Here is a 23726-nt window from a genome sequence, read left to right as displayed (position 1 = left end):
TTTAAAAACCAATTCATCAACTATGCTAGCTCATTCTTCATGATCAAATCATGTGGGAATTACCAAATGTTTAAATTTACGCTCAAATGCACACAGTTTTGTTTAAAAAACGAACCTAATTTTTTTACTTCTATAAGATTAATACTGCATCGCAGCCTGGAAATATCTAATCTATTGTTACAAATAACTTATTTTTAATGATAACATATTAGTTATAATAGTTTACCAGGAAGTGTATACATTTAATTATTTTCATAGTTTGCATAAATTATATTTATTCGTGTACGACAGTTTTTGACGAAATGAATTGTTATAGGGGATTCCTCGCTTATTTGCGAATTAAAAAATCGCACCAACGGAATTGGTCTAATCATCTAAGAGATCAAGCCAGTGACGGTATGATTGTAGAGGTTAAAAGCTGTAAAGAATTTTAAATACAGTTATTGTAATAATGGGTAACTATTTTCTATGTATAAATATGTAATTTCTTTGTATAATACATTTACTTTTAGGCAATACACATAATAAAAATGTTTCGGAGGAAAGAACTACAAATGTACCTTACGTTAAGCTACCTGCGCCATTTATAACGGAAGAGGAATTCTTCAAAAATTGGAACACTTGGAAAAATGATTTTCTTGCATTTAAAAGAGCGCAGAATAAAAACAATTCTGACAAGCAACAATGGGGAAACCTATTATTAAATTTAATGGGTCCAGTTGGACAAGACATTCATAATACATTTGTATTCAATTTTCCAAATGACAAAGAAAATGTAGATATATTAATAGAAAAATTTGGAGAATATTACGTATTTTCAGGAAGAAAGAAGATACCTTTAGAAAATGTTTATAAATATATAAATGACCTACAGGTAAAGACATTTAAAAATTTATAACAAAAATTGTTTTAAGTTGCATACATATGTATAGCAAGTTTTTAAGCACTTTATAATTCTCTTTCCTAGTTGATAATCAAAGAAAAAAATATTGAAAATGAAGAAGAATTAATAAAAAAGAAAATTTTAACAGAAATTAATGAACATCAATTTACAAATGCTGCTAAACAATTAATTCCAACATTTATATTTTCCTCTGATTTCAACAAGTTAACATTAAAGGAAATCGCATTTATTTGGAAATTGTACACTGATATCATCAGTTGTTTATGTTGTGGTGGTAATCATTCTTCTGAGAAATGTCCAGCATTGGGAAAACAATGTGTAAAATGTAACAAATGGAATCATTTCCCAAGACGATGTCCAACGATTTTCATTTACAATTGCAATTATTGTGGAGGTGATCATATGCGTAAGAAATGCCCAGCTTTTAATGAAATTTGCACAAAATGCCAGAAATTAAATCATTTTAAGTGGAAATGCCATCTTGTTCAAATTGCACAATGTCACTTTTGTGGTTTAAGCCATGCTGCATCTAGATCACTTTGTCCAGCAAAAGATAATGTTTGCTCTATTTGCAAACATATAGGGCATGTTCCTTCAAAATGTAATAAGAAATTTTATGCACATAGACATTAGGATGGTGATACTCTTTCATATAATTGAATTGAAGAATGCTTTCCTATACTTATTATGTATCAAAAATATTAAGTAAATATTAAACACTAAAAGCACATTAATCAAAGTATCTGTTCATAACAATTTATTAACAATTTTATACATACTTTAATACATAAGAAAATATAATATACTTTTTATTACAAGTATATATTTATGTATGTTCAAAACTGATTTTGAAATAATATATTTTATCAAATGTTTATGTCTTTCTTTGTAACTCGTTTGTTTTCCTTTTTCATTTTATCCCATTGTAACTGTAGCATATTACTTTGTCCTTTGGTACGGTAATAGCTAAACATTAGTAACATTAGTAATAAGATAAGCATTAGTAATTATTCATTCTCATTTCTTATCGACAAGTATTCTTACTGGCGATATTCTGAACGTGCAATTATGCTTAATGACGCCATTAGATTCCATGTACCCACAACATCTTGTACTGGAACCAAATGGGAAGCCTCTAAAACATTTTCTAATCCTTCCTTTTTTAAAGTTCCATATATTTTAAATATACTGCATTTTTTCTGAAAAAAAAAATGTTCCGTGTCATAATTACATTACAAAAACAAGCAAGAGATAAATAATCTTTAGAAGTAAAAATCTTACCCATATTGGACAATATATATTATTTGAATCTTTAATGTATATATCTCCAACTTTTAAAATTTTGAGGCTAACAGAAAATGCAGAATTATTTCCAGGTGTCACAGATAAAAGTGTAGCAAACGTTTCAGTTTTTGGAATAAGTTTTCCTACTGTTTGTATTGTTTTAATCCCATTTGTCTCGTAATCTTCGAAAGAAATATGTATAAGAATATTCTCCACTAGCATAGGAACATACGGAGTACCATTATATATCACATTGTTTCGTGAGGATAAGGAAATTCTCCAATCTTCCAAATCATGTACCTCATCCATCTTATATTAACTTTTCTATTCAAAATTGTAACTCCAAATCCAAATACTTTTTAAGATTCTTCTACTTCTAACTTAACCTATAACATAAATTAAATAAGATAAAGCATAAGCTTGACCTAATAAATAATTATCTTTGACATTAATTGATATTCACAGAAAAATGATAATCACTAAGAAAACTATGTTTAATAATATATTATTCTATTCTCATTATACTTTAAAGCTATTTAAAGTTTATAGTAATTTGATTTAAACTTCTTACCAACATTAAAATTAATAAGTCAACTTAAACTTAACTTTTACGATGTTAACACACATGATCAATCGCTTTTTTTCTTCAAGTCGTAAAGTAAGCACATTTAATAGGTAGGGAAATACCCTTCAGAAAAAGAGTCATCGAAGTCATATTGTAATAAGCTATAGAAGTGAAAGATTGTGTCCATGTGACACTGCGCAACACATTTTTGATAATCAGGTTCGTAATTGTATGTCTTTGATCATTATAAAATATAATATATGTAGAAAAAACTAATTTTTTATTGTATAATAATAAATTATATGTAACATAATTATAAAAATATATACAATATAACAAACATTACATATATAAAATAAATGTTAAATAAATTAATAATATTTTCAAATCTTTTCTGAGAAGGTATTCATAATTTTACAATATAATATGTCAAATAAAATAACTTAAATCATAATCGATCCGAAATTTTCCTGATAATTGACATCATTATATTGAATGATACGTAATAAAAATGCTAAAAACGTGTGGGAAGTTGTGCAAGACGGGGAAGCTGGAAAATTCGGGTTCGGTAAACAGATTGTAGGACCCTTTTGACAAGTACCAGTCAAAATGACTGGTATTGGTATAAATAACCATGATACAAAATTATTTTGATTTTAAATAAATAAAAAAAATAAAATAAAATTCATTATATTATTCCTTTAGTTGTCGCTGTGAAAGTCATTACATCATTGCAAAAAAAAATGCCAAGAAATAGAAATTTTAAAATAAAATTGTAAAATCAGTCATTTTTACTGATATGTTAGTTCTAACATTAACACTATTTATATAGTAATATCATACTTAAAATGAAATTTTTTCAGTTTTGTGTTGATATTGTAGATAATAAATTACTATCAACATGGATATATATGTACGATCTCCAGAGCCTTTATCTGATAATGGAGATATGGCCCAAAATTGGCAAAAATGGAGAAAAGATTTCATGATATTTCTGAAAGCAAGTAATTCTATAAACAAAGAACCGGATTATCAAGCTTATCTTTTAAGGACTTACATAGGAAAGATTGGCCAAGATGTTATAGAAAAAATTGTTTCAAACCATTTGAAAGAGAGAGATGACATGAATATATTATTAGCAAAACTTGATAAATACTTTCTTCCCCCAAAAAATGAAGTTATAGAAAGATATAACTTTTTTAAGTCACGCAAAAACTCCGATATCTCTATTGAAAATTATATTGTTTATTTGAAAGTAAGTTAATTTTGAAAAACTATATATATTTTTTAATGCACTTTTTCTATGTATCTGTTAATTTCTAGAATAAAGCAAAAACTTGTAATTTTGGAGATATGACAGACAGCATAATTAGGGACAAATTAATTATTGAATTTGATGATAAACGAATGAGACAAAAGCTGTTTAATGTAAAAAATCTTAATTTATCAGAATTTATATCAATTTTTAATGAACATAAATGTGCCATGCAAAAGAAGAAACAGAATACAAACCAAAATAGAAAACAGATAGATAACAATAATATTAAGATTGATAATGTATCTGCTAAGGACGTTACACATTCTGATAAAGAGACTAGTAATTCAAATAGGAATGAAAAACGGGTAAGAAGACAAAATAAAAAAAAATGTAGCAAATGTAATCAGAGGCATCCTATGCAAGCTTGTCCTGCTTCGGGTCTTAAATGTGAAAAATGTTACAAATATAATCACTACACTAATTGTTGTCCAGTTCAGCCTGCAGACACTGAAAAAATGGAAGTATGTATAAATCCATAATTTATTCTAGTAAATATATGTATTAAACTTGTTTCTTCACTTTATTAACATAACATTTTTATTTTGATAAATTTGAAAAAGAAAACAAATATTCCTATTAATGTATATCAACAGATAAGTAATGATGACAAATGAAAGAGCACTCTTTGTATAATTTATTTATGTCTAAATAAAAAAGTAATAAAAAATTCTTTTGTAGCATCCTACTGCTCCACCACTTTCTGATATTGACTACACATTGTATCCAAGTTTATATCATGTCAAAACCTCTCAGGAGACACTGGTACGATTTAAAACAAAAAGGGAATGAATAAAAGTTAAATAACGATTTTTATTTTTAGAACACAAAGGAATGGTCATGGATGGAAAATAGGTCTAGAATATTAAATGAAAATTTGCAAGGAAGTCAGGCATCATCGGTGAGCAGTTTTTTGAAACGTTTGTATCGTAATATCTAATTGAATTATTAAAATTATTAAAACTTTCCTATTTTCATGAAAGCCTCCAAGCACAGGACAAAAGACAATGAAAACTTCTAATGTCAAGAGTGATAAAATTCCTGCAGTATCTAACGATAACTGCCAACTATCATAAAAAAACATATGGAGAATATTGCAATATTATAAAATAATTTCTTAAATTCTTTTATCTTTAATAAAAACCAGAATTGTCAATAAGTGATAAATAGAGGATTTTATTATATCTAACAGTAAATAAATTTTAATTTTGACAATATACGTTATTACATTGGTCTCTAAATTAAATTTAAGTTAATCAATCTGAACACTAAGGAGAGTAAATGGCACGATAAATACGAATTATAATAAATTAACTTTCTCTTACGTGATTATTAAAAAGTCAATTACAGCCAAATGTATAATTGTATAAATATATAATTGTAGTAATTTCTTCTTTACCATTAATTTGAAAAGAACGAATTTATTTGTTTTTGTTTTATGTGAATAATGCGTGATATAACATTTCTTAAATGACGCATACAATCTATTAACAAAATAAATAAAGCACTAATCTCTTTGGTATGAGACTCACATAATAATCGCAATTTAAAAAATTGTATAATATTTTATAATCAAAGATACGTTTGCTTTTTCTTACAAATTTGTTATACGTTTGCATGTCAAAAACAAAAACACAATAATCCTGTCGAATGATATAGTGCTTTATAACAAATTTGTATAATTGTGTAAAAATACATAAAAATTTGTTTCATTATAAAATATTCTGTCATGATATATAAAAATGGAGTAAATAAACATGCTATAAACTCTATAATATACTGATCGTGTACTGCATACAAAGTAACTTACTTTTTTATTTCAGGATTATATAAAATTAAGTCTTCATTGTTTTAAATAATTTAACATTTTAAACATCATCTTGTCAACTGATCCGTAAAAACAAACTTTTAATTTATATTAGTACATCACAATAAATTGGTAATGCTTAGGTAATAGTTAGGTATTAATAATACTATGGTGTATATATAAAATCGAGCTTTCAAAGAAAACAGATATTAAAAAATTATTTTAGATTTAAAAACAGCTTTCTAAATTTTATCTATGTTAAAAAAGATTAGCAACAATAACAGTATAATTTGTTCAAAAATGTTATTAAAGCGAAAATCCAGTAAACACGTATTATAAAAATTTATAAAAATATGCAGTGAAAATTCTAATATCTGCTTCTTAATAAACATATTATGCATAACTTATATATATATATATATATGTCTTGTAATGAGTATAAAGTCTTCCATAAATGAAAGACTTTGATATCAATGGCATTAGTAAATATGCTTAATATGTTAATTAACATTTGTGAATACAGGTATATTCCAAACTTATACTTCTATAAATGTATTTATAAAATATAAAGTGAAGAATTTATAATATATATGCATATATAAAGATGTTTTTCCATTTATAAGTATAAAATTATAAATTGTAAATTTTTTTAAAAAATTGTTATACCTTTATCATATTTAATAGCAATATATTCCATTTATTCAAAAATTTCTCAATTGGATGGAATAAAGGTAAAAGTATAAAATTAAATCTAATTCTCAATACTTTTGTCATGTTACTGAAAATATGTTGAACTACTACTATTCTGTTATCTTTAACAGTGATAGATAGTTTTTTACTTTACAAAAAGAAAAGGTACATAATAAAATGTAAATGGTAACTTTTTAATTTCCTACTGTAACTAGAGCCTATATGTATAAACATTATATGTAATTTTCAGTATACTGGCAAGACACATGATCATCAAATAATTTGAATCAAGTTACGGACGGGTCTTGACTAAAATTATCTACATCTGAAGAAAGAATAAGTTTGTTTAAGCTATAAGGCGGCCTTTTTGGCTTTGGAGGTGGAGTGGGTGGCTTTGTTTGAATGTCAAGATCGTCTGTCGGGGTTGGAAGTTTGTTTTTTGACCATTGTCCTAAAGATCGATTAAAGTTATTTAGACTACCTGTCCCACAATGCTGAACAGGCAATTCTTCTGGAAGATTACAATAATCAGCCTCGCGTGTTTTCATAGGTAAGGGTGGTGGCGGGTCGTCTTCAGACGCTGTACTGTCTGTAGTACCGATACTATCTCTATTTCCTTTCCCTAAACTGCTTGAATCCATTCCATTGTTTATGTTCCTTAAATAATGTTGAGATTGCCCAGATAAACGATTACTTATTCTTCTTTCCTTTTCTACTTCCGACCTCAAAGGGCGTTTAGGTGTTAGCTAAACAAGAATTATATTACTATTACTATTATTATCATCATAATCATCATCGTCATCATTATTATTATGATCTAATGTTACCAACTATCATTATACTGAAATATTACCTCTTGACGAAGTTCGAATATTGGAGTAGTAGGAAAACTCGACATTAATGGAGTGACAGGGGACGACGTAATTTGTGGTACATCTGCTGTAGTATACCACTGACTCGTCGGCTGATCACTTTTTGTTGATGCAACTGAATCACTCTTGCGTGAACTTCTTCGTTTTGAATCTTTCTTTTTATTTGTCCCTGGACTTGGACTTCCTAATGCCTTTTGTAGAGATGCAGTTGATAATATGTGTGAACGTATTGAACAATTCCTGCACAATAATAATTTTTATTACAAATTTAATTTTATGAATATATATATCTCAAAGATATGTATTAATATAATTCTACTGTAATAACACATTATTTACCTATTTAGCATGATAATCGGTTGTGTTATAGAAGTTGTTTTACTCAAGGACAAACATGGTAATACAACAAAAAGTACAAAAAATATCATGCAAATAAATAATAAATAGTAAAAGAGAAAGAGGTAATATGTACAAATATAATTTTTTAAATATATATGTACATATGTGGTATTTCTTAAATGTTTTATACTTAATTTCTAAGAGCGTTTTTATAAAATTATAATTAATTTAACTAAATAATACTAAAATAATTAAAATGATTTTAGAATAATAAGCTGATTAACATATATTAGGCAATAGGCAAAATATATATAAATATATAAAAAAATAAGTAGGATATAAATAAAAATTTGTACATATATATACACATGTACATATACAGAAACTGCTATGCGCGAAGGAAGGATAATAGGATACTGTGTTTATCAGGCCCAACAGCTAAATTCCTGAAATTACATATGTATATGTTATTCTAATATTCACTCGTAATATTGAAGATTAGATAAAATTATATAAGTATTTTTTAATTAATGTTTAACTATATTTCTCCTTTCAAACTAAATAATTGGTACATCATTCATTTATTTAATGATAATCGTGCTATCAACAAACAATTAGTATGAATATTTAATATATGATAGCACTGATAAATCATACTGATGCTAGGTCTACAAATAGTTGATATAAAATAATAATAAATGAGATAATAATAAAAATGAGAGATGAAAAAGACTTTCAGAAATTAATTAATGCTATAATTATTTTTACACATCACCATTCTAATATCTTTACCTTGACAAACTGACGTTTTGAGTACCAGATGAAGGTGTACTGTTGTTAAAATTGAATGAGGCGAGCGACTTGAATGTTGCAACTTGGGATCTTGTAAGAGAGGATACCCTGGAGTGAGTTCCACAGCTGAACGAGATAATTACAAAGTAACCACGTAACATTACAATAAAAAAATATGGGGAAACTTACATAGGATATCTTTTTGCTTATTCTTATACGAAATATGCGTTGCAAATTTCAGGATATTTTCAGTTTTACATGCATATTAATCTTCACTAATGTAAATAGTATTTAAAAAAAATGTGATCATAATCTCATACCAAAGTTACCACCGTTTAATAACATAGTAATGAATCAGTGAAATTGTTAGTTACAAATAATAGCAGTATTTGCAGCAAATTACGCAAATAAGCGTATACATTACTTACTCTGAATTCATAATATGTGATTCAGATAATCGATTATTCTCGCCTCTCGAACTTTGATGTCTTCTCATCATAACAGATTGAGTTAAGCTTTCAATTTGTAGATCGCATGTCTGCAATTCATGTATAATTAATTTTTTCAAAAAATTCTTTTTTATAAAATGATATCTATATTTACCCTTTTCCCATATTTCGCCTCTACTTGATTCCGCATTGATGTGAAACATTGCTCCAAACGTTGATGAAACGGAGTCAATTCAGGCGGAGCACGTACTTTATGTAATTGGACACCAACACTCAGTAATGGAATTTGTTCAGCGATTAACCCCTCTAGTTTCAAAAGATCGGAACTTTCTTCTGGATGAGCACTGCGATATTCAGAATTAAGGAACGCCTTCTCATAATTATCTATACCACCCATTACCGCTGGATCTAATATACCATTTAGTTTCATACTAAGCGGATTTAGCGGAATATTATTATCAGCTCTGTGTGCTAAGATTAAATCTCTTAATGTAGTATTTGTAGCTTCCATTGTTTCAATGGCATTACGAAGGGGACTAACTAAATAGGTTTCACTAGATGTAACAGGAAAGCATCTAAGAATGCCTGGCAAAGGATGACTCGTAACGAGTACTGTTCTTTCTAACCATAGTGAAGCAAACTCGTTATTGGTAACAGTATTCGTTTCTTTATCACCAGAATTTGCAGTAGTAGAGGTTAAATCTTTCTTTGGTGCTGGTCTTGAAAATCGAAAACGTTGAACATCGTTCACTCGATGATATCTTAAATGTGAGAAAGAAAACAGACTTTAAATTTCATGTTATAAACTTACTGTATATTATTTAATCATATTTTACCTCAAAACTGCTTCTGCTGTTATAGGTTTCCCACTAAGACGATGCCTTTTTTCATCCATTAATGGATCTACCCTATTAATTTGGACGTATTGATGATTGGATTCTAGCATTTCCGAAGTAGGAGGAGACAATTTGTTCATTTGTTCTGCATTTGGTAACTGATTTAATGTTCGTGAACAAAAATCACTGAGACGCTCATACTCTTTTCCACGATAAATAAATACCTATGATTAATTATCGATAACTAATAATACTCAAATAATTAATTAAAAGGTACACAAACATTTCATGACATACCTTATTTTGTAAAAATGCCGGGTGACCACGTCCATAATACGCAACTCTAAAATATTCAGGCTCAGGTCTTAATTGTTTTACTATTGAGTCGTAAAACTTTGCCATGCGCGTCAATAATACAGAAAGTTGTAAATAATCAAATGTCTCTTCTTCGTATTGTGTAACTAATTCTTTACATACTGCAAGTGCACATTCCCACATTTTACCTTTATCAAAGTATTCGATCATATCATTATATAATGCCTCTTTTAATTCACGATGCGTTTGACACGCTAAATATCTATGCGATCTTAAAAGTGGCGGTAATGGTTGATCACTCCAAGCTAGTAATTGACTATGAAGTTTCAAAGAATATGCTGCTTCAGTGTAATTGTCACACTCCAAATGTAGCTCACAAAGCTTATTCACATATCTGTAAAATAAACACATCATTTGTTTAACTTTTTAGAAATAATGTATTGAGTTTTAATTAACAAAACTGTTAACTGCATATATACCTAATATACATTTCTTTTCTATTTATTTCAGAGTAAAATTCTAGTAAATTTACAATACACAGCATTCTATGTTCCTGAGACTCGGCATGTATGATATCACGATATTGTAATAGGCGTTCCATAAGTTTAGCTACTGTCTCAACAAAGCGTAATCCTTGTTCTCGCATAGTTGAGTGCTTTTCACAAAGATTACCCATTACTTGAATCCAAAGCAAACGAAATTGTTCATCTCCTCTGCCTCCTTCAACCTATTGGAATGTACATAAAAAATGATAAATGAATGAATAAATTAAAAATATATACATTATAACATACCAATATATCTAATTTTGCAATCATTTCATTTTCATATTCTGTGAAATTAGCTTTTATGTGAGCCGGATCACGTTTAGTATCACCATATCCTTCAACAATACGTGAGCTATAAAATTCACATTGCATCATATCAAAAAATATAGGAATAGTAGCTTTTCTTAATTCAGTTTCTGGAATTAATGCCATTTCTAATATTGCTCCAACTAAACCCGGAACAAACAATATTTTATGCTGTCCTAGATTAAACCACATTGATCGTATTTCAAACGCTGTTTCTCTACAGAAGTAAAGGAAGATATTTTAATACTTATTACACATTTGAAAAATAAACTAATTTGATATCCCAATCTATATTCATACCTTCGCATATCATTATAGCGCAAAACAATACGATTGCGTTTTGATGGCGTGAATGTTTCCAACTGTAAGGCTGGCTGAGTCAAAAACGCAATTGCACAATGAAAAAAATTGGACCAAGCTTGCTGTTCAAAATCAGTAAAAAAATAATCCCTAATAGTACCCGAGAAATAACGCAATGACTTTAAAATTATACTATTTTGAAGCATAATCATTTCACACCAATCTGCCGGAAATACACTTTTTGATACTAAATCTTTAAATACTAATAATATTTCCATAAGGAAATCGAGCAAATCAAATTTAGTTCCAAAGTGATTTATATAAATTTCGTAATGATGTTGTGTCATTTGTCTGAAATATATATTTAATATTAAACGCTCAGATCCTGTTCTTTTAAAAAAAATTTATATTTTTACGTTTTTCAAATAAAATTTTACTATTTTTACCTGAATATTGCTAACATAACTGAAACTAAATTTCCTACTAATGGATTTTCTCTATCCATTGATATAACTGTCTGTATAATGGTCCGTAGAGCAGTAAGCATAATTTCTTTCACATCCTGTATAGTGCTTCCTATATCTTTCCTAAATGTTAATTCCAGGATGTCAGATAAAATCTTGACACACAATTCTACCTACATAAACATAAAATAAAAACATGTTCCTCATCACTATTATAGATTATCTATAAATGTTCTTGTAAAAATAATTAGGTACAACAAAAAAAAAGAAAAAAATTAAACAACACAACAATAAACACCATTCCTGAAAATCTAACATAAAATACTTATCATATGTAGATCACTGTATCTTTCATGACATCATTAACCATCGTGCCAGTAATCCAAAATTTACTTGCAAGTAACGCGCTCGAGTTCACGATGTATATTTCAACAATTACCTCTTCAGAGTAGCCGCGGTGCTGGTTGAGTCGGTGTCGTTTTTCGCCGAGCAGCCTGGCTACCTTCGCCACGCTATTTCCAGGCGTACTTGACAGCCCCTTTTATAGGCCAATAACCAAAACCAAACCAAACACAAAAATGAAATAGCCCTATGTTAGTGAGAATATAATGCCAATTTATGCATAAAAAAATATAGTTACATCCTTAACATTGTCCATCACCTAAGGAAAATTGCATTATAAGACTGCATGCAAGAAGAATGCAGTGCCCCAAGCATTAGAACAGTTATGAAAGAGCTAAGAAACTACAACAAATACTAGAATTTGAATACTTTGTTTAATGCTTTTCAAAGAGTTATTCAATTTCTTACTTTGAGAATATATGTTCTTATAATATCCAATCTAAACATGAATGAGAAGATAGACACAAAAGGAATAACTTACACTTTATGAATGCCTTTAGAGTAGCTGGAAATACTATTTTATGATTACATGCTATAACAGGAAATTTGATTTAGTTCTCATGCTGTAGTAAAATTTTGTAGAGGATGTCTTTGATTTCATTATATTTCTTTCTGTCATTTCAATTTCAAATTTACTATCTAAACCAATAGGATATCATTTTACAATATTATATATCCAAAATAATTAAATATATTATAAAAATAAAGACATCCTGGCTTAAAGAATAATACAAGATTGATGAAATTCACAGAAAGATGCGTGGCGGGAGGATGTCAGGCTGCACGGAAAGCACAAATAATGACACTATTCACAAATTGTGTGTAAGAATGTTTTAAATGCAAATCGAAAGCTCCGCTCACATTTTAGCTATATCAAATGTGCAACATATATTTGCTTTTTAAGCTTGATCACGATAATATTAATATGAACGAAGCTTTAACAAAAATTACGTTACTCAAAATAAATTTTACATTTAAAAAATCACCATGATACATTTAGGTGTAACAGCACTTTTAAATTATTTTATATGTACTTCAAAAAATAATAATTCGCTCTTTTCACATTAAAGTTAATAAATCGTAATGATTAGTGACATGACATATCTTACCTCTTCTTTAGCTTCCAATAAATCACGAACCAAAATAGTAATTCTAGGTAACAGAATTGCTCTGCATTCTGCACTTAAAAAAAGGGGGCTATGAACAATATCATTCACTGTCATCATTTTCTGTTTAGTTAATCTTCCTACTGGTAAAGTAACTAATAAGTCAGTCAAAATTGTGCTCAACTGCTTGCCACTATATACTCGTAGCAAATGGGGTATAGTAGTTGGTAAATATTTCAAGCATGCTCCTTGAACTAATAAAGTACTATCTGTTTCGTGCCTCATGAGTTCAACTATAGATCTCAATAATTCTGTTAAAGTTTGAGAGAACTCCTCTTCATCTTGATTTAACCTGTTGTTAACCAAATAATATATATGATAACACATTTTTAGTACATTTCTAGTATATGATAATGTATGAATATAGTCGAGATAATATAAGAAAAGTAAAGCATACGCAGTAAATAAAAGACGGGATTCTACAACAAATCTCATGCAATATTGAAGACTTTTCATTGTCTTGAGTAATATATCACGTTCTTGTCCATCATTATTAGTTGCATTATCTATACGTTTACGTAATACACTAATCAATTTTTTGTATGCGAGCGTTGCAGAGAAACTTTCAGAAATATACAAATCCATTACTGGTTGAAAATGTTGGTATTTTCTATCAGACACAAGCCCAATAATATATAATAAACATTCAAACACCATATCATCATAAACGTCACTATCTGAATTACTCATTAATATGTTAAACAAAGCATCTAAAACATCCTAAAAACAAATTTTTGTACAGTAATATTTATACTTTGTATTCATATATTACATAATATAGAAAATTAACTAACCTGTAGGAACTTCACTACTTCTTCACCATCAACTTTCATTAAAGCAATCAGAGATTCTCTTAAATTTGTATTGTGTGATGCCCAATTCAATAAACCTAATAAATCTACATTTTGCGTTAATTTTGTTGAACAAATATTAGTCGCTATCAGAAAACTGTCTTTACTACTTAAAGTAAGCGCTCCTAATGTTGGCTTTTTTTCTAAATTTAATTCAACCTATAATTAAGAGTACTTAAATTTTGTAATATATTTATGTGTAAAAACAGTTACATTTTTTGCAATATTAATTTTACCAATTCACCCCTTGTAGATGGCAATTTCAAATATGAAATATCAATTTCTTCATATTTCTTTTGGTCTAATTTATAAACTAGTAGCTCATGCTGTATATCTTGCAATGTTGTTCCATTACGCTGCATCAATTTCACATAACTTAAGGCAAAAGGTTTTTCAGATTTATCTTTTGCTTCATTTGAACTACGATGTTTAAATGTAAATTTTAAATGTGCTTGTTTAAATTCTTCAATCGGAATAGCAATTTTAAATGTTTCACACCATCTAGGTTTATCTTCATGATAATAAATAACACTATGATATTCATCAATAGGTGAAACTCCACCACCTAATGTCATAACTCCCGGTATTGGTACACCAAACTCATTGCATACTTTAACCTACCAAAAAATAAGTTAATAATATACTTGAAAATATCATTCATTTTTAAATAATACTAACTGTAACTTCAACATTTTTATCTGTAGACTTTGATCCTTTATTAAATTCACCACTAATCAATGTGAGGTACAAATCATTCCTCACATCACCTGGTAAAATAACTTCTGGAAATCCCATTTTTCTTGCAATAGCAACATTACCAAGTACTAGATGTGGATTTTCATCACGTACCTAATATTAAATTCTTTATAAATATTAAAATATATTGTTAAATCTCGTTATTTATCAAGTAATTTTCTATTTACTTGTTTTGGATCTCCCCTAAGCAACTTTAAGCTAGCCCATAAACCTTGACCACCAGCAGAGCTGCCACTATTGCCATTACTACTTTTTTGAATATTTATTTCTTTTTGGGAAAGAATTCTACGTAATGTACCATCCAAACTTTCTTTCTCACAACATCTGGAGCAATGAAAAGAAACCCAACAAAACGATCTATTTTAACTGTATTCATAAGAGGTTTCTTATGAAACAGTTTATATTCAGAATATAAATCCTAACAAAATTTCATACTTACTGTACAAACGGAATAAAATGATGATGATCTGAATCACCCTCAAGTTTACCAGTAATGTATAAAGTAATATCCATTGCTGCTACACCAAATGGTCTTCTCATATTTTCAGTATTTTTGACTTTTTGATTAGTTTGTGCTACACTTGAACGTCGATGATCAGCATCTTTAGCTTCCATACCTCCTACTCTAATTACATAACAAACTAAGTAAACTTTATCTCTAGTTAAATCTCGAGAACCAAGGTCTGTAAATAAAACTCGAAGATTGTGTAATTGATCTATGTCTCTGGCAAGTCCTTCCTTGCTCCATGACACAACATAATTTTCAGTAATAGCTTTCATTTCTCTCCCATCGTACAAAGTTAATAACAATTCTACATCTTCTGCCATTTTACATACGAAGTTTCTTACACTAATAAAAAAGATATGTGAGTATACTGGTGCTTGTGGTTTTGAAGGCTTATGTTTTGTATCATTAGCTGCCTTTCTTATTCTTTCTGCAGCTGTTTCATGATGATAATATAATTGAATTGTACTTGTTTCTTCAGGACTAAGAACATTCCCCTGATCATCACGTACAACCATATCCATGCCCAATAATTGATTACCAGTATCAATTCTAGCTGTTGCTAATCTTTTTACATCCTTCAATTCATCTACAGTCAATGTGCCACTTAGAATTTTGCTTCTATATCCTATTAACTCTAAAATCTGTTGCTGCATTGTTCTGAAGTGCATAGAGTGAATCTATACATGACAAAAATTATATTATATTAAACATAATTTTACTAATTAAATATTTTATTATTCTGTATATACTAACTACATATAGATGCTTCCAATGGTGTCCCCATTCTCGTAAAACATTAGTGATTTCATGTATTAAACAGTCCATATTCATTGATTGTTGTAAAATGTGTATATAAGATTTTGGGAAAATCCCACATGTCCCTTTAAATTTACTACGTCCATAATACCAATCTCCATATTCTTCTAATACCTGTACCATTTCTCCAACAGTCAATCGCATTGCATAAGGAGCCCCATGTACAAAGTTATGTATGGCTACAATTAATAATAAACAGTTAAGAGCGCTAGCATGTGTTATTCTAAATATAATATTTTAATATTTTAATTAATCAAAATATAGCATTAATGTGATTTCCATTACAAATACAAGAAACAGAAAGATATTAAATAAAGATATTAAATGTTCAATTGACATGTACTTTCCTGTATATATATATACTGTATATATATATACTGTGTAGTTATTATACAAATGATAATGTCATGAACAATTATAGTTTCGATAATATCCACCATTTAATTAACTATTTTCAAAGAATATAAGTAATATATTCACATTTAACATTTAGATACTTATAATCAAAATAACCAGCGAAATTATTATAAATTAATATTTCGCGCGCAAACAGAAACTAAAATTTTATCTGATTGGGGCACCTCCCAGGATGTTAGATCTTACAAAGGCTAAATTAGCGATTTATTTCTTACCAACTCCTAAATGTTCTTTAACTTGCTTCCATGCCATTGTCATTTTAATTAAAAGCTTATTATAACAAGGTATGTACACTAATTACATTTCGATACGCACATTTGTTGTGTGAACAAAATACGACTTTTTTATCTTGGCATCTAACACAACTATAATGCAAAACAAGATGACCAGTGCTTGGATGTTATCACGATGATGAGAACACGAAGACCACAAGTACACCACGAAATATGTCCTAGCTTATAGATATTCAAATGTACTGTATATTTTTTCACATCAGAAACCGCGAAAAATAGAATTTCTTAAACTGACCCTACCACATTTGTAGTAATTTTCAATAAATTTATTCATATGATATTTGTAAGCATTGATTTTTATATTTACAAATTAAAACCCTATATATAATTAAAGATATGCCATAAATTTGAACAAAAACGATGTATAATTATGGTACCAATAAATTATATTTTATTGGAGATTAATTTAAAGACACGTGCTAATTCAAATATAATCGAAATACATAGAATCAAAAATAAATTTATTTTATTGTAACAAAATAAATCTATTACGGTTTCTTTATTTCTAATTGATATATTAGATATATTTTTTTGATTTTACAACTTATAGTTTTGTGTTCATTGTATTTGTTTAGTATAAATTATTCATTGTACTTTGTACAAGTAATACTAGATGTCGTATAACGTCGTAACATAGACTGTTCGAAATTCTCTTTATCTATCTATATTTCTGGATTTTTGCAATTGAATATTTTTCATCTAATTTATAAGTCACATTTATAAAATCTAATACGCTTATAAATTTTTATAAATGTATCTATAATTGATTAAGCAATATTAATAATAAAACGATGGCATTTCACGAAGTTGATAAATTGACAGAAAACAAATCGTCTAATGAGTAAGATTAAAATATTTTTAACAATTAACTTTGAAATCAATTATTTAAAATTTATTTAAACGTTCTTCTATATTTTGTTTTTTATTATATTATTATATTACTTACTTTTACGTGATTATTATATGTCACGTGTATACATTTTTAAACAATAATGAAATAATTTTTATTGATTTTGTAAATTCCTATATCTTTTTTACATATATAAATTGCAGAAATTTTGTTTTTAGCGAGGAATTTACGTTATACGTAAGTGATTTACCTGGGGAACTAAATAAGGTATGTAAAATTATTAATAGCTTTTTTACTATTACTAGTATATACAATTATTGATTTCTTACTGATTTAAATAGTTTTAAGACTTTTTCCACATTTGTAAAAATTTTATTTAAAAATAATAATAAAATGTATATAATTTGTGTGAATATCTAGATATAAGATAACTTATAAATGGATTATAATATTTTAGCAAGGCTTATTAGAAATTTTTAACCATTATGGAGAAGTTAAAGGATATTTTTACCGCCCAAATGCTAATTGGGCTTATATTACTTATGGTGCATATCATAATGCTGAAAATGCTATAAAAGATTTACATAATGTACCACCACTACGTCTGAAGATATCATTTGCTAAAGAAAGAGCTAAGAATGATATAGCAAATACAAAAACATTTTCTACTAAAGATGTTACAGAAGAATATGAAAATCATAATATAATGAATGTTACAGTAACAGATAAGCAATTGTAAGTATATATTTATAGTCATTGTTTTTGTCATAATTATGTAATATAAGTTATGTAATATTAATTTATAAATATGTGCAGGATACAAACAAGAGGACGAAGCAGGCCATTAGATGTATTCAAAAATGTGGAACCGAATCCAGGATTACCAAAATATGCTTATACGGCAGATAATGATTTATTGTATCCATATCCTTCTGACCCATATACGTATAATCCATATGAAAATGCAGAGCCTTATACAAGTACGAACACATTGTGGACAAGGTATTGTTCAATGTTAAGTAAAATGTACATACATCATATATTGTTATATGGATTAATATTTATTGAAAATATTTTAGAGGACAATTAGCTATTACCCCAGATGGTAAGAGACGTGTTGCACTTGGTCGGGGTTATACAGTGTATGAAATCCCAGATCCTGATCCTGAAATACACAATCACATTAATAAAGTATATGAGAAACGTATTTCTGTAAGTAGAGTAATATGAAAGATTAAGAAAAAATATTCTTTACAATAATAATTTAATAATGTACGATTTTATGTAATAGAGCCTATATGAATATGGCAAAGACATATTCCAAGATGCAATTGGAACATGCAAAGTATGTTCGAAAAAGACAAAGTATACATGTGAAAAATGCAATACTTTTTATTGCAGTAGAACTTGCCAAGTAACTAATTGGTCAAAACATAAGCTTGAATGTGAAGCTATTCCGTATGTACTCTCTCATAGTATTACATGTTGATAGTTAAGAAATATATGATACAATTAGAAGGCAGAAATACTTCTGGGCTTTTAAATTTTAGTATCTTATTTTTAGAGCTTTAGTAACGACTATCCGTTCTATGCCTGTACTACAATCAAATGATGAACAGCAAAATTCTCCCAAAAATGTTTCTAATATTCAATTACCTCTTCGGCGGCCAAAAACGAATGCAGTAACAAAATCAAATGAAATAGAAGAAACAAGAAACTCTACAGGAAATAAGTCCTCTTTACACAAACAACCAATTCGAGAAAAAATTTTCAACAATAAGGCTAAAAGTCCACAAAAAGTAAATGATCAGGAAAACGATAAAAAATGGCAAAATTTTAGTGCCAATGATATTCAAGTTATGGAGAATGATATATCATTCTCTAAAAATACATTTTTATCAAAAACTGAATTTCAAGATGTAACAATAATTACAAAACAAAATCGTGAATGTTTTGTTCAAAAAGTAGAAGATCAGGATGCTATTTCAAAGTTAATGACCGAGTTACAACATGAAGCACAAAAAGCACAAAAGGTGGGACCAATAGTTGGAAATATTTATGCTGTGGAATATGAAAATGTATGGCATAGAGGTATAGTTACATGTTTAAATCCAGTAAAAGTACACTATATAGATTATGGTAATGAAGAAATTGTTGAAACAAATGATTTTCGTAAAATTGATAAATATGAGAATATTCCAAGATTTTGTGCTAAAATTCGATTATCTCAAAAAGCTTATGAGAAATATAAAAATTTCAAATATGAGGATATAATAAGTGTAAAAATGATATCAGTTGATTCCAACAAAGTAATTAATGTTGAAGTTAAAAATGAGAATGATTTATCAACATCAGAAGTAATTCAGACAAATAATGATCAAAATCTAAATACCTCAACTATTGCAAAAGTTGATGATGAAACTATGGTTTCTTCAGAAATATCCACTAGCAGTAAAGCATTGTATTCTTTATGCAAAGAAAAAAGTATAGTGAATGCTTTAACTGTTGGAGAAATTGGTATTCTAGAAATTCATGCAGAAATAAAGAATAATGCTTATAGTATTACATTATTGCCTAATAATGCAGTACCTCATTATGAAAAATTAGTGGCCGAATTACCTACAATGTGCACGCAAGCGGCAGAATGTTCAAATCATAGGTAAACAATAGCAATATACTATACATTATTTCAACAAATTAAACGTTAATATAGTCTCTAAAATTATTAATTTTTAGACCAAATGTAGGAGATTTAATATGTGGTCGAAGAGCTGATGGAGATTGGCTTAGGGGATATATTTTATCTCTGCAACCATCTTTAAAAATGGCTATAATAGACGAAGCTAGAATAATGCCAATTAATAGGGCTGTCACATGCGATAAAATCTTTTCAGATATTTATGCATTTGGTGCAATTTGTGAACTGACTGATGCTAAACATAAATTTGAAGTAAGATTTATAATATCTAATATGCTGTTAAATATAATGTATGTTACTTCTTAATTTCTCAATTATGACTTCTAGGAAGGTGATATGTGTGAATTTGAAGTAACAGGCCAAACACATAATAAGGAACAAGGCGGATTTGAAATATTAATTCTTAAAAAGGAGATGAATGTCTATCTGAAGATAAAAGCTACTGTAAAGCCTTGGATACCAATGCCTGAACAAAAAGGACTACAGTATGCTGAATTGAAAAATGAATCTGAGGTATGATTTTTGGTTTTAATTTAAATAAAAATAGTTATTATTTTACTATTATTTTATTTATTTCACTATTGCTTTTGGACAAAGTATCATTTTTTTTATGAAAACCATTTTTTCAGGTATGCCTTACTTCTTATCGAAGTCATATACTTCTATTTGTTCGTTCCTTAGATACTGCAGGTTTGGAACACTATAACCATGTTATGCAAAATGTTGCAAAATGCGCTCAAACATGTACGTAAAATAGTTGATAAGATTTAGTAAGAATTAAACTAACTTTGTATAAACTTGTATAAAATAAAAATACCATTTCTTTTTCTTTCCTATAGCTCCATTTTTAAAAGAACTGCCAGTTGTGGGGCAAATGGTAATAGCTCAGTTTGCTGACGAAAATTATTATCGTGCAATTGTTACTAAGATACTAGATGATAAAATTACAGTTTCATATGTTGATTTTGGTAATACAGAAGTTACAGATATAAAGAAACTTAAGATTTTATCTGATAATTTGAAGCAGGTGGGTTATAATTTAATATACGTATGATAATATAGTTTAAAAGTATTTGTATCTATTTAATCTATTAATCTAATTTTTAAAAAAAGCTCCGATCTTGTACAACAAAAGTTGTACTAAAAGATGTTCCTAAAGATGTTCCTATGACGAAAGAAGTAAATGATTATCTAGCTCACTTAGTAGGAACTGAAGTTCCTCTGTTATGTACATTTGATGGTATACCTTCCAAAGACGGTGTATGTCTGAAATTTCATGATGGAGAAGACATTAATAAAGTGATAAGTAAATTACTCGAGCCGATATCTAAGGAAGCTGCTGAAGCAGGTAATTATTAAGAAATGGATAACAAGTATTTTTAATAAATAATATTTAAATTAATATTAATTCCCCTTGCAGATAAAACCTGTTATATGGCGGAGAATGTAAATACTGTTGATTTGGGAAATGTTGGTGATATCATTGAAGCACTTGTACTGCATCCTATTGAAAATGGTTACAGATACGCAATATGTCTCCTAGATTATGACTTAATGACTCATGTTTTTGACATAATGCCAAAGAAGGTAATTTTCGATTTCATAAACTTATATTCTGGCTTAATATAAATTTATATATATATGTGTAATACTTTTAAAGATGGCTGCATATTGCGAAACAACTGATTACTATATTCCTCGCGATAATGAGTTATGTCTCGCACTTTATGATGATGGGTGGTATCGTGCTATATGTATAAATCGTAATTACACACATACAACATGTGCCGTGTTTTTTGTCGATTTTGGAAATACGGAATTCGTCAGTCATAAAGATTTACGGCTTATGCCCAAAGATTTTACAACTCCAGATACGCTTGCAAACATTTGTAACATTATTAGTACGTACATTATTGACTATTGTGTATATTTCAATCATTATTATTTTACTGTTTAATTATTATACAGTTACAGTTTTTTTTTAACATGATTTCACAGATATCGCACCTACTGATAGCAATGGACGATATTCTTCCCTAATCGAAAAACGAATCTCAGAATTAGTTGTTCCTGATAGTTGTATTAAAATAAAAATTATTGAGCGTGATCTGGAGTGTGGAATGTACAATGTGGAATTACCATTGGTTAAAGACAAATTAATTGAAGAAGGTTTAATACCAGCTTGAAAAAAAAAATATGCAACTCATTATGCAAAAGAAGAACCCTTAGTTATAATGTTTGAAGCTAAAATTAAGATATTTTTAGTTAAAATAGTTAAAACATGATTAGTTTCTTGAAAGTATTTTAATATCTCTAGAAGATATACCACATTTTACTATTATTGTATCTTCTGCTATTTAACAGTTAAAAATTTGATATCTTGAATTAGAAATTGCAATGTGTCACTCAATTACTATGTACGATCAGAACTTTTTGAACACTTTTTTTATATTTACTTTCGTGAATATTATGTTTTATTTCCGTGAATCTCTATATTCAACATACTTTTTGCGAGACCTGTATTTTGTGTACAATTTATAATAAATATGAAGTGAAAATAAAGAGTTCGCTCCGTGTAGTTAATTGTATATTGAAAGATAAATTTGTTGACTGTGGTAATCTTTTCACTAATAAAAATTATAAACTTTTTATAATTTTATAGTAGGTATTTCTTGTGAGTTCAGTACCTAATTTAATTGAAGTTATAGCAGATTTGATGATTTATCATCCTAACCTATCTTACAAACAGCTTACTAACCTACTTGATGTGTCTGTTCAGATGACAGATCGTTGTAAGCAACTGTAACACCTCACCATTTACAAGCTCGTGCAATATAGTAACCAAAGTATAATACTTACGATAGCGTTTATTCATCATTACAGGCGATATATATATTAATTAATTATTATTAATAAGGCGTTCAGTATTAAAACGTAAATGTCCCAGTATAAGTAATACATTTATTCTATTCTGTAAAAAACGCATTTTTTTCCAATTTATATTTATATAAATGTCAAGGAGCACAAGCAAGTGTTTTAACGAGCTTAGGAACAGACTCGTTCAGTTTCATTATTGTATGGCCTTGGTAAGGAACATCGTGCATTTGCATGTTCACAGCTTAAAAATTTAAATGAATGCGATTAATAGAAAGTGGCGGGAAAACAATGTCTGTTGCATCAATC

The 23726-nt window shown here is 28.3% G+C and overlaps 5 protein-coding genes and 1 long non-coding RNA gene across 22 annotated transcripts; 3 read left to right on the top strand and 3 right to left on the bottom strand.

Annotated features, from left to right (window-relative positions):
* Window positions 1-35: 35 nt before the first annotated feature.
* On the top strand, window positions 36-1779 carry LOC122575832. The gene is made up of 4 exons (XM_043745297.1): window positions 36-52; window positions 317-396; window positions 513-874; window positions 968-1779. Coding segments are annotated over exons 1-4 (1014 nt in total). The 5' UTR covers window positions 36-50; the 3' UTR covers window positions 1538-1779.
* Window positions 1634-2927, bottom strand: LOC122575834. Of its 3 annotated transcripts, none has more exons than XM_043745300.1 (4): window positions 2794-2927; window positions 2186-2574; window positions 1949-2103; window positions 1634-1870 (listed from the first exon to the last, which is right to left on the bottom strand). In XM_043745300.1, exons 2-4 carry the CDS (start codon window positions 2495-2497, stop codon window positions 1771-1773), a joined length of 567 nt encoding a protein of 188 aa, XP_043601235.1. In that variant the 5' UTR covers window positions 2498-2574; window positions 2794-2927; the 3' UTR covers window positions 1634-1770. The 3 variants fall into 3 exon arrangements, with proteins under 3 accessions (XP_043601235.1, XP_043601234.1, XP_043601236.1); XM_043745299.1 differs by having other exon boundaries at window positions 2760-2897; XM_043745301.1 differs by lacking the exon at window positions 2794-2927 and adding an exon at window positions 2652-2752.
* Window positions 2834-5231, top strand: LOC122575831. Of its 3 annotated transcripts, none has more exons than XM_043745294.1 (6): window positions 2834-2972; window positions 3636-4008; window positions 4077-4532; window positions 4750-4833; window positions 4892-4969; window positions 5052-5231. In XM_043745294.1, the coding sequence occupies exons 2-6, from the start codon at window positions 3655-3657 to the stop codon at window positions 5142-5144; spliced, it is 1065 nt and encodes a 354-aa protein (XP_043601229.1). In that variant the 5' UTR covers window positions 2834-2972; window positions 3636-3654; the 3' UTR covers window positions 5145-5231. The 3 variants fall into 3 exon arrangements, with proteins under 3 accessions (XP_043601229.1, XP_043601228.1, XP_043601231.1); XM_043745293.1 differs by having other exon boundaries at window positions 2842-2972; window positions 3617-4008; XM_043745296.1 differs by lacking the exon at window positions 2834-2972 and adding an exon at window positions 3180-3321 and having other exon boundaries at window positions 3617-4008.
* Window positions 5232-5856: 625 nt separating this feature from the next.
* On the bottom strand, window positions 5857-17132 carry LOC122575828 (dedicator of cytokinesis protein 1). Of its 12 annotated transcripts, none has more exons than XM_043745273.1 (22): window positions 16918-17131; window positions 16223-16464; window positions 15401-16146; window positions 15129-15285; window positions 14884-15054; window positions 14704-14822; window positions 14442-14625; window positions 14149-14364; window positions 13752-14074; window positions 13298-13646; window positions 12226-12324; window positions 11769-11959; window positions 11323-11673; window positions 10963-11239; window positions 10648-10895; window positions 10151-10562; window positions 9854-10077; window positions 9172-9778; window positions 8997-9106; window positions 8569-8694; window positions 7419-7677; window positions 5857-7311 (listed from the first exon to the last, which is right to left on the bottom strand). In XM_043745273.1, the coding sequence occupies exons 1-22, from the start codon at window positions 16958-16960 to the stop codon at window positions 6853-6855; spliced, it is 5913 nt and encodes a 1970-aa protein (XP_043601208.1). In that variant the 5' UTR covers window positions 16961-17131; the 3' UTR covers window positions 5857-6852. The 12 variants fall into 12 exon arrangements, 10 of the variants coding, with proteins under 10 accessions (XP_043601208.1, XP_043601205.1, XP_043601207.1 ...); XM_043745278.1 differs by lacking the exon at window positions 5857-7311 and adding exons at window positions 7777-7803; window positions 8194-8222 and having other exon boundaries at window positions 7536-7677; window positions 14442-14822; window positions 16918-17132; XM_043745279.1 differs by lacking the exon at window positions 5857-7311 and adding exons at window positions 7777-7793; window positions 8194-8222 and having other exon boundaries at window positions 7564-7677; window positions 14442-14822; window positions 16918-17132.
* A 519-nt stretch (window positions 17133-17651) lies between these two features.
* On the top strand, window positions 17652-23200 carry LOC122575379. Of its 2 annotated transcripts, none has more exons than XM_043744211.1 (15): window positions 17652-17836; window positions 18064-18112; window positions 18303-18580; window positions 18662-18847; window positions 18925-19057; window positions 19137-19303; window positions 19410-20504; window positions 20582-20795; window positions 20871-21056; window positions 21173-21287; window positions 21383-21570; window positions 21657-21891; window positions 21964-22130; window positions 22204-22444; window positions 22518-22741. In XM_043744211.1, the coding sequence occupies exons 1-15, from the start codon at window positions 17787-17789 to the stop codon at window positions 22526-22528; spliced, it is 3315 nt and encodes a 1104-aa protein (XP_043600146.1). In that variant the 5' UTR covers window positions 17652-17786; the 3' UTR covers window positions 22529-22741. The 2 variants fall into 2 exon arrangements, with proteins under 2 accessions (XP_043600146.1, XP_043600145.1); XM_043744210.1 differs by having other exon boundaries at window positions 17655-17836; window positions 22542-23200.
* Window positions 18886-23720, bottom strand: LOC122575383. Its single transcript, XR_006319412.1, has 2 exons — window positions 23403-23720; window positions 18886-19010 (listed from the first exon to the last, which is right to left on the bottom strand). It is a non-coding gene; the product is annotated as an uncharacterized LOC122575383 (long non-coding RNA).
* Between the last annotated feature and the right edge of the window lie 6 nt (window positions 23721-23726).

The sequence above is a fragment of the Bombus pyrosoma genome, linkage group LG15 (assembly GCF_014825855.1).
Source record: "Bombus pyrosoma isolate SC7728 linkage group LG15, ASM1482585v1, whole genome shotgun sequence".
Lineage (NCBI taxonomy): Eukaryota > Metazoa > Arthropoda > Insecta > Hymenoptera > Apidae > Bombus > Bombus pyrosoma.
The sequence above is the reverse complement of the archived record's forward strand: the minus strand, read 5'-3'. Positions and strand labels throughout refer to the sequence as shown.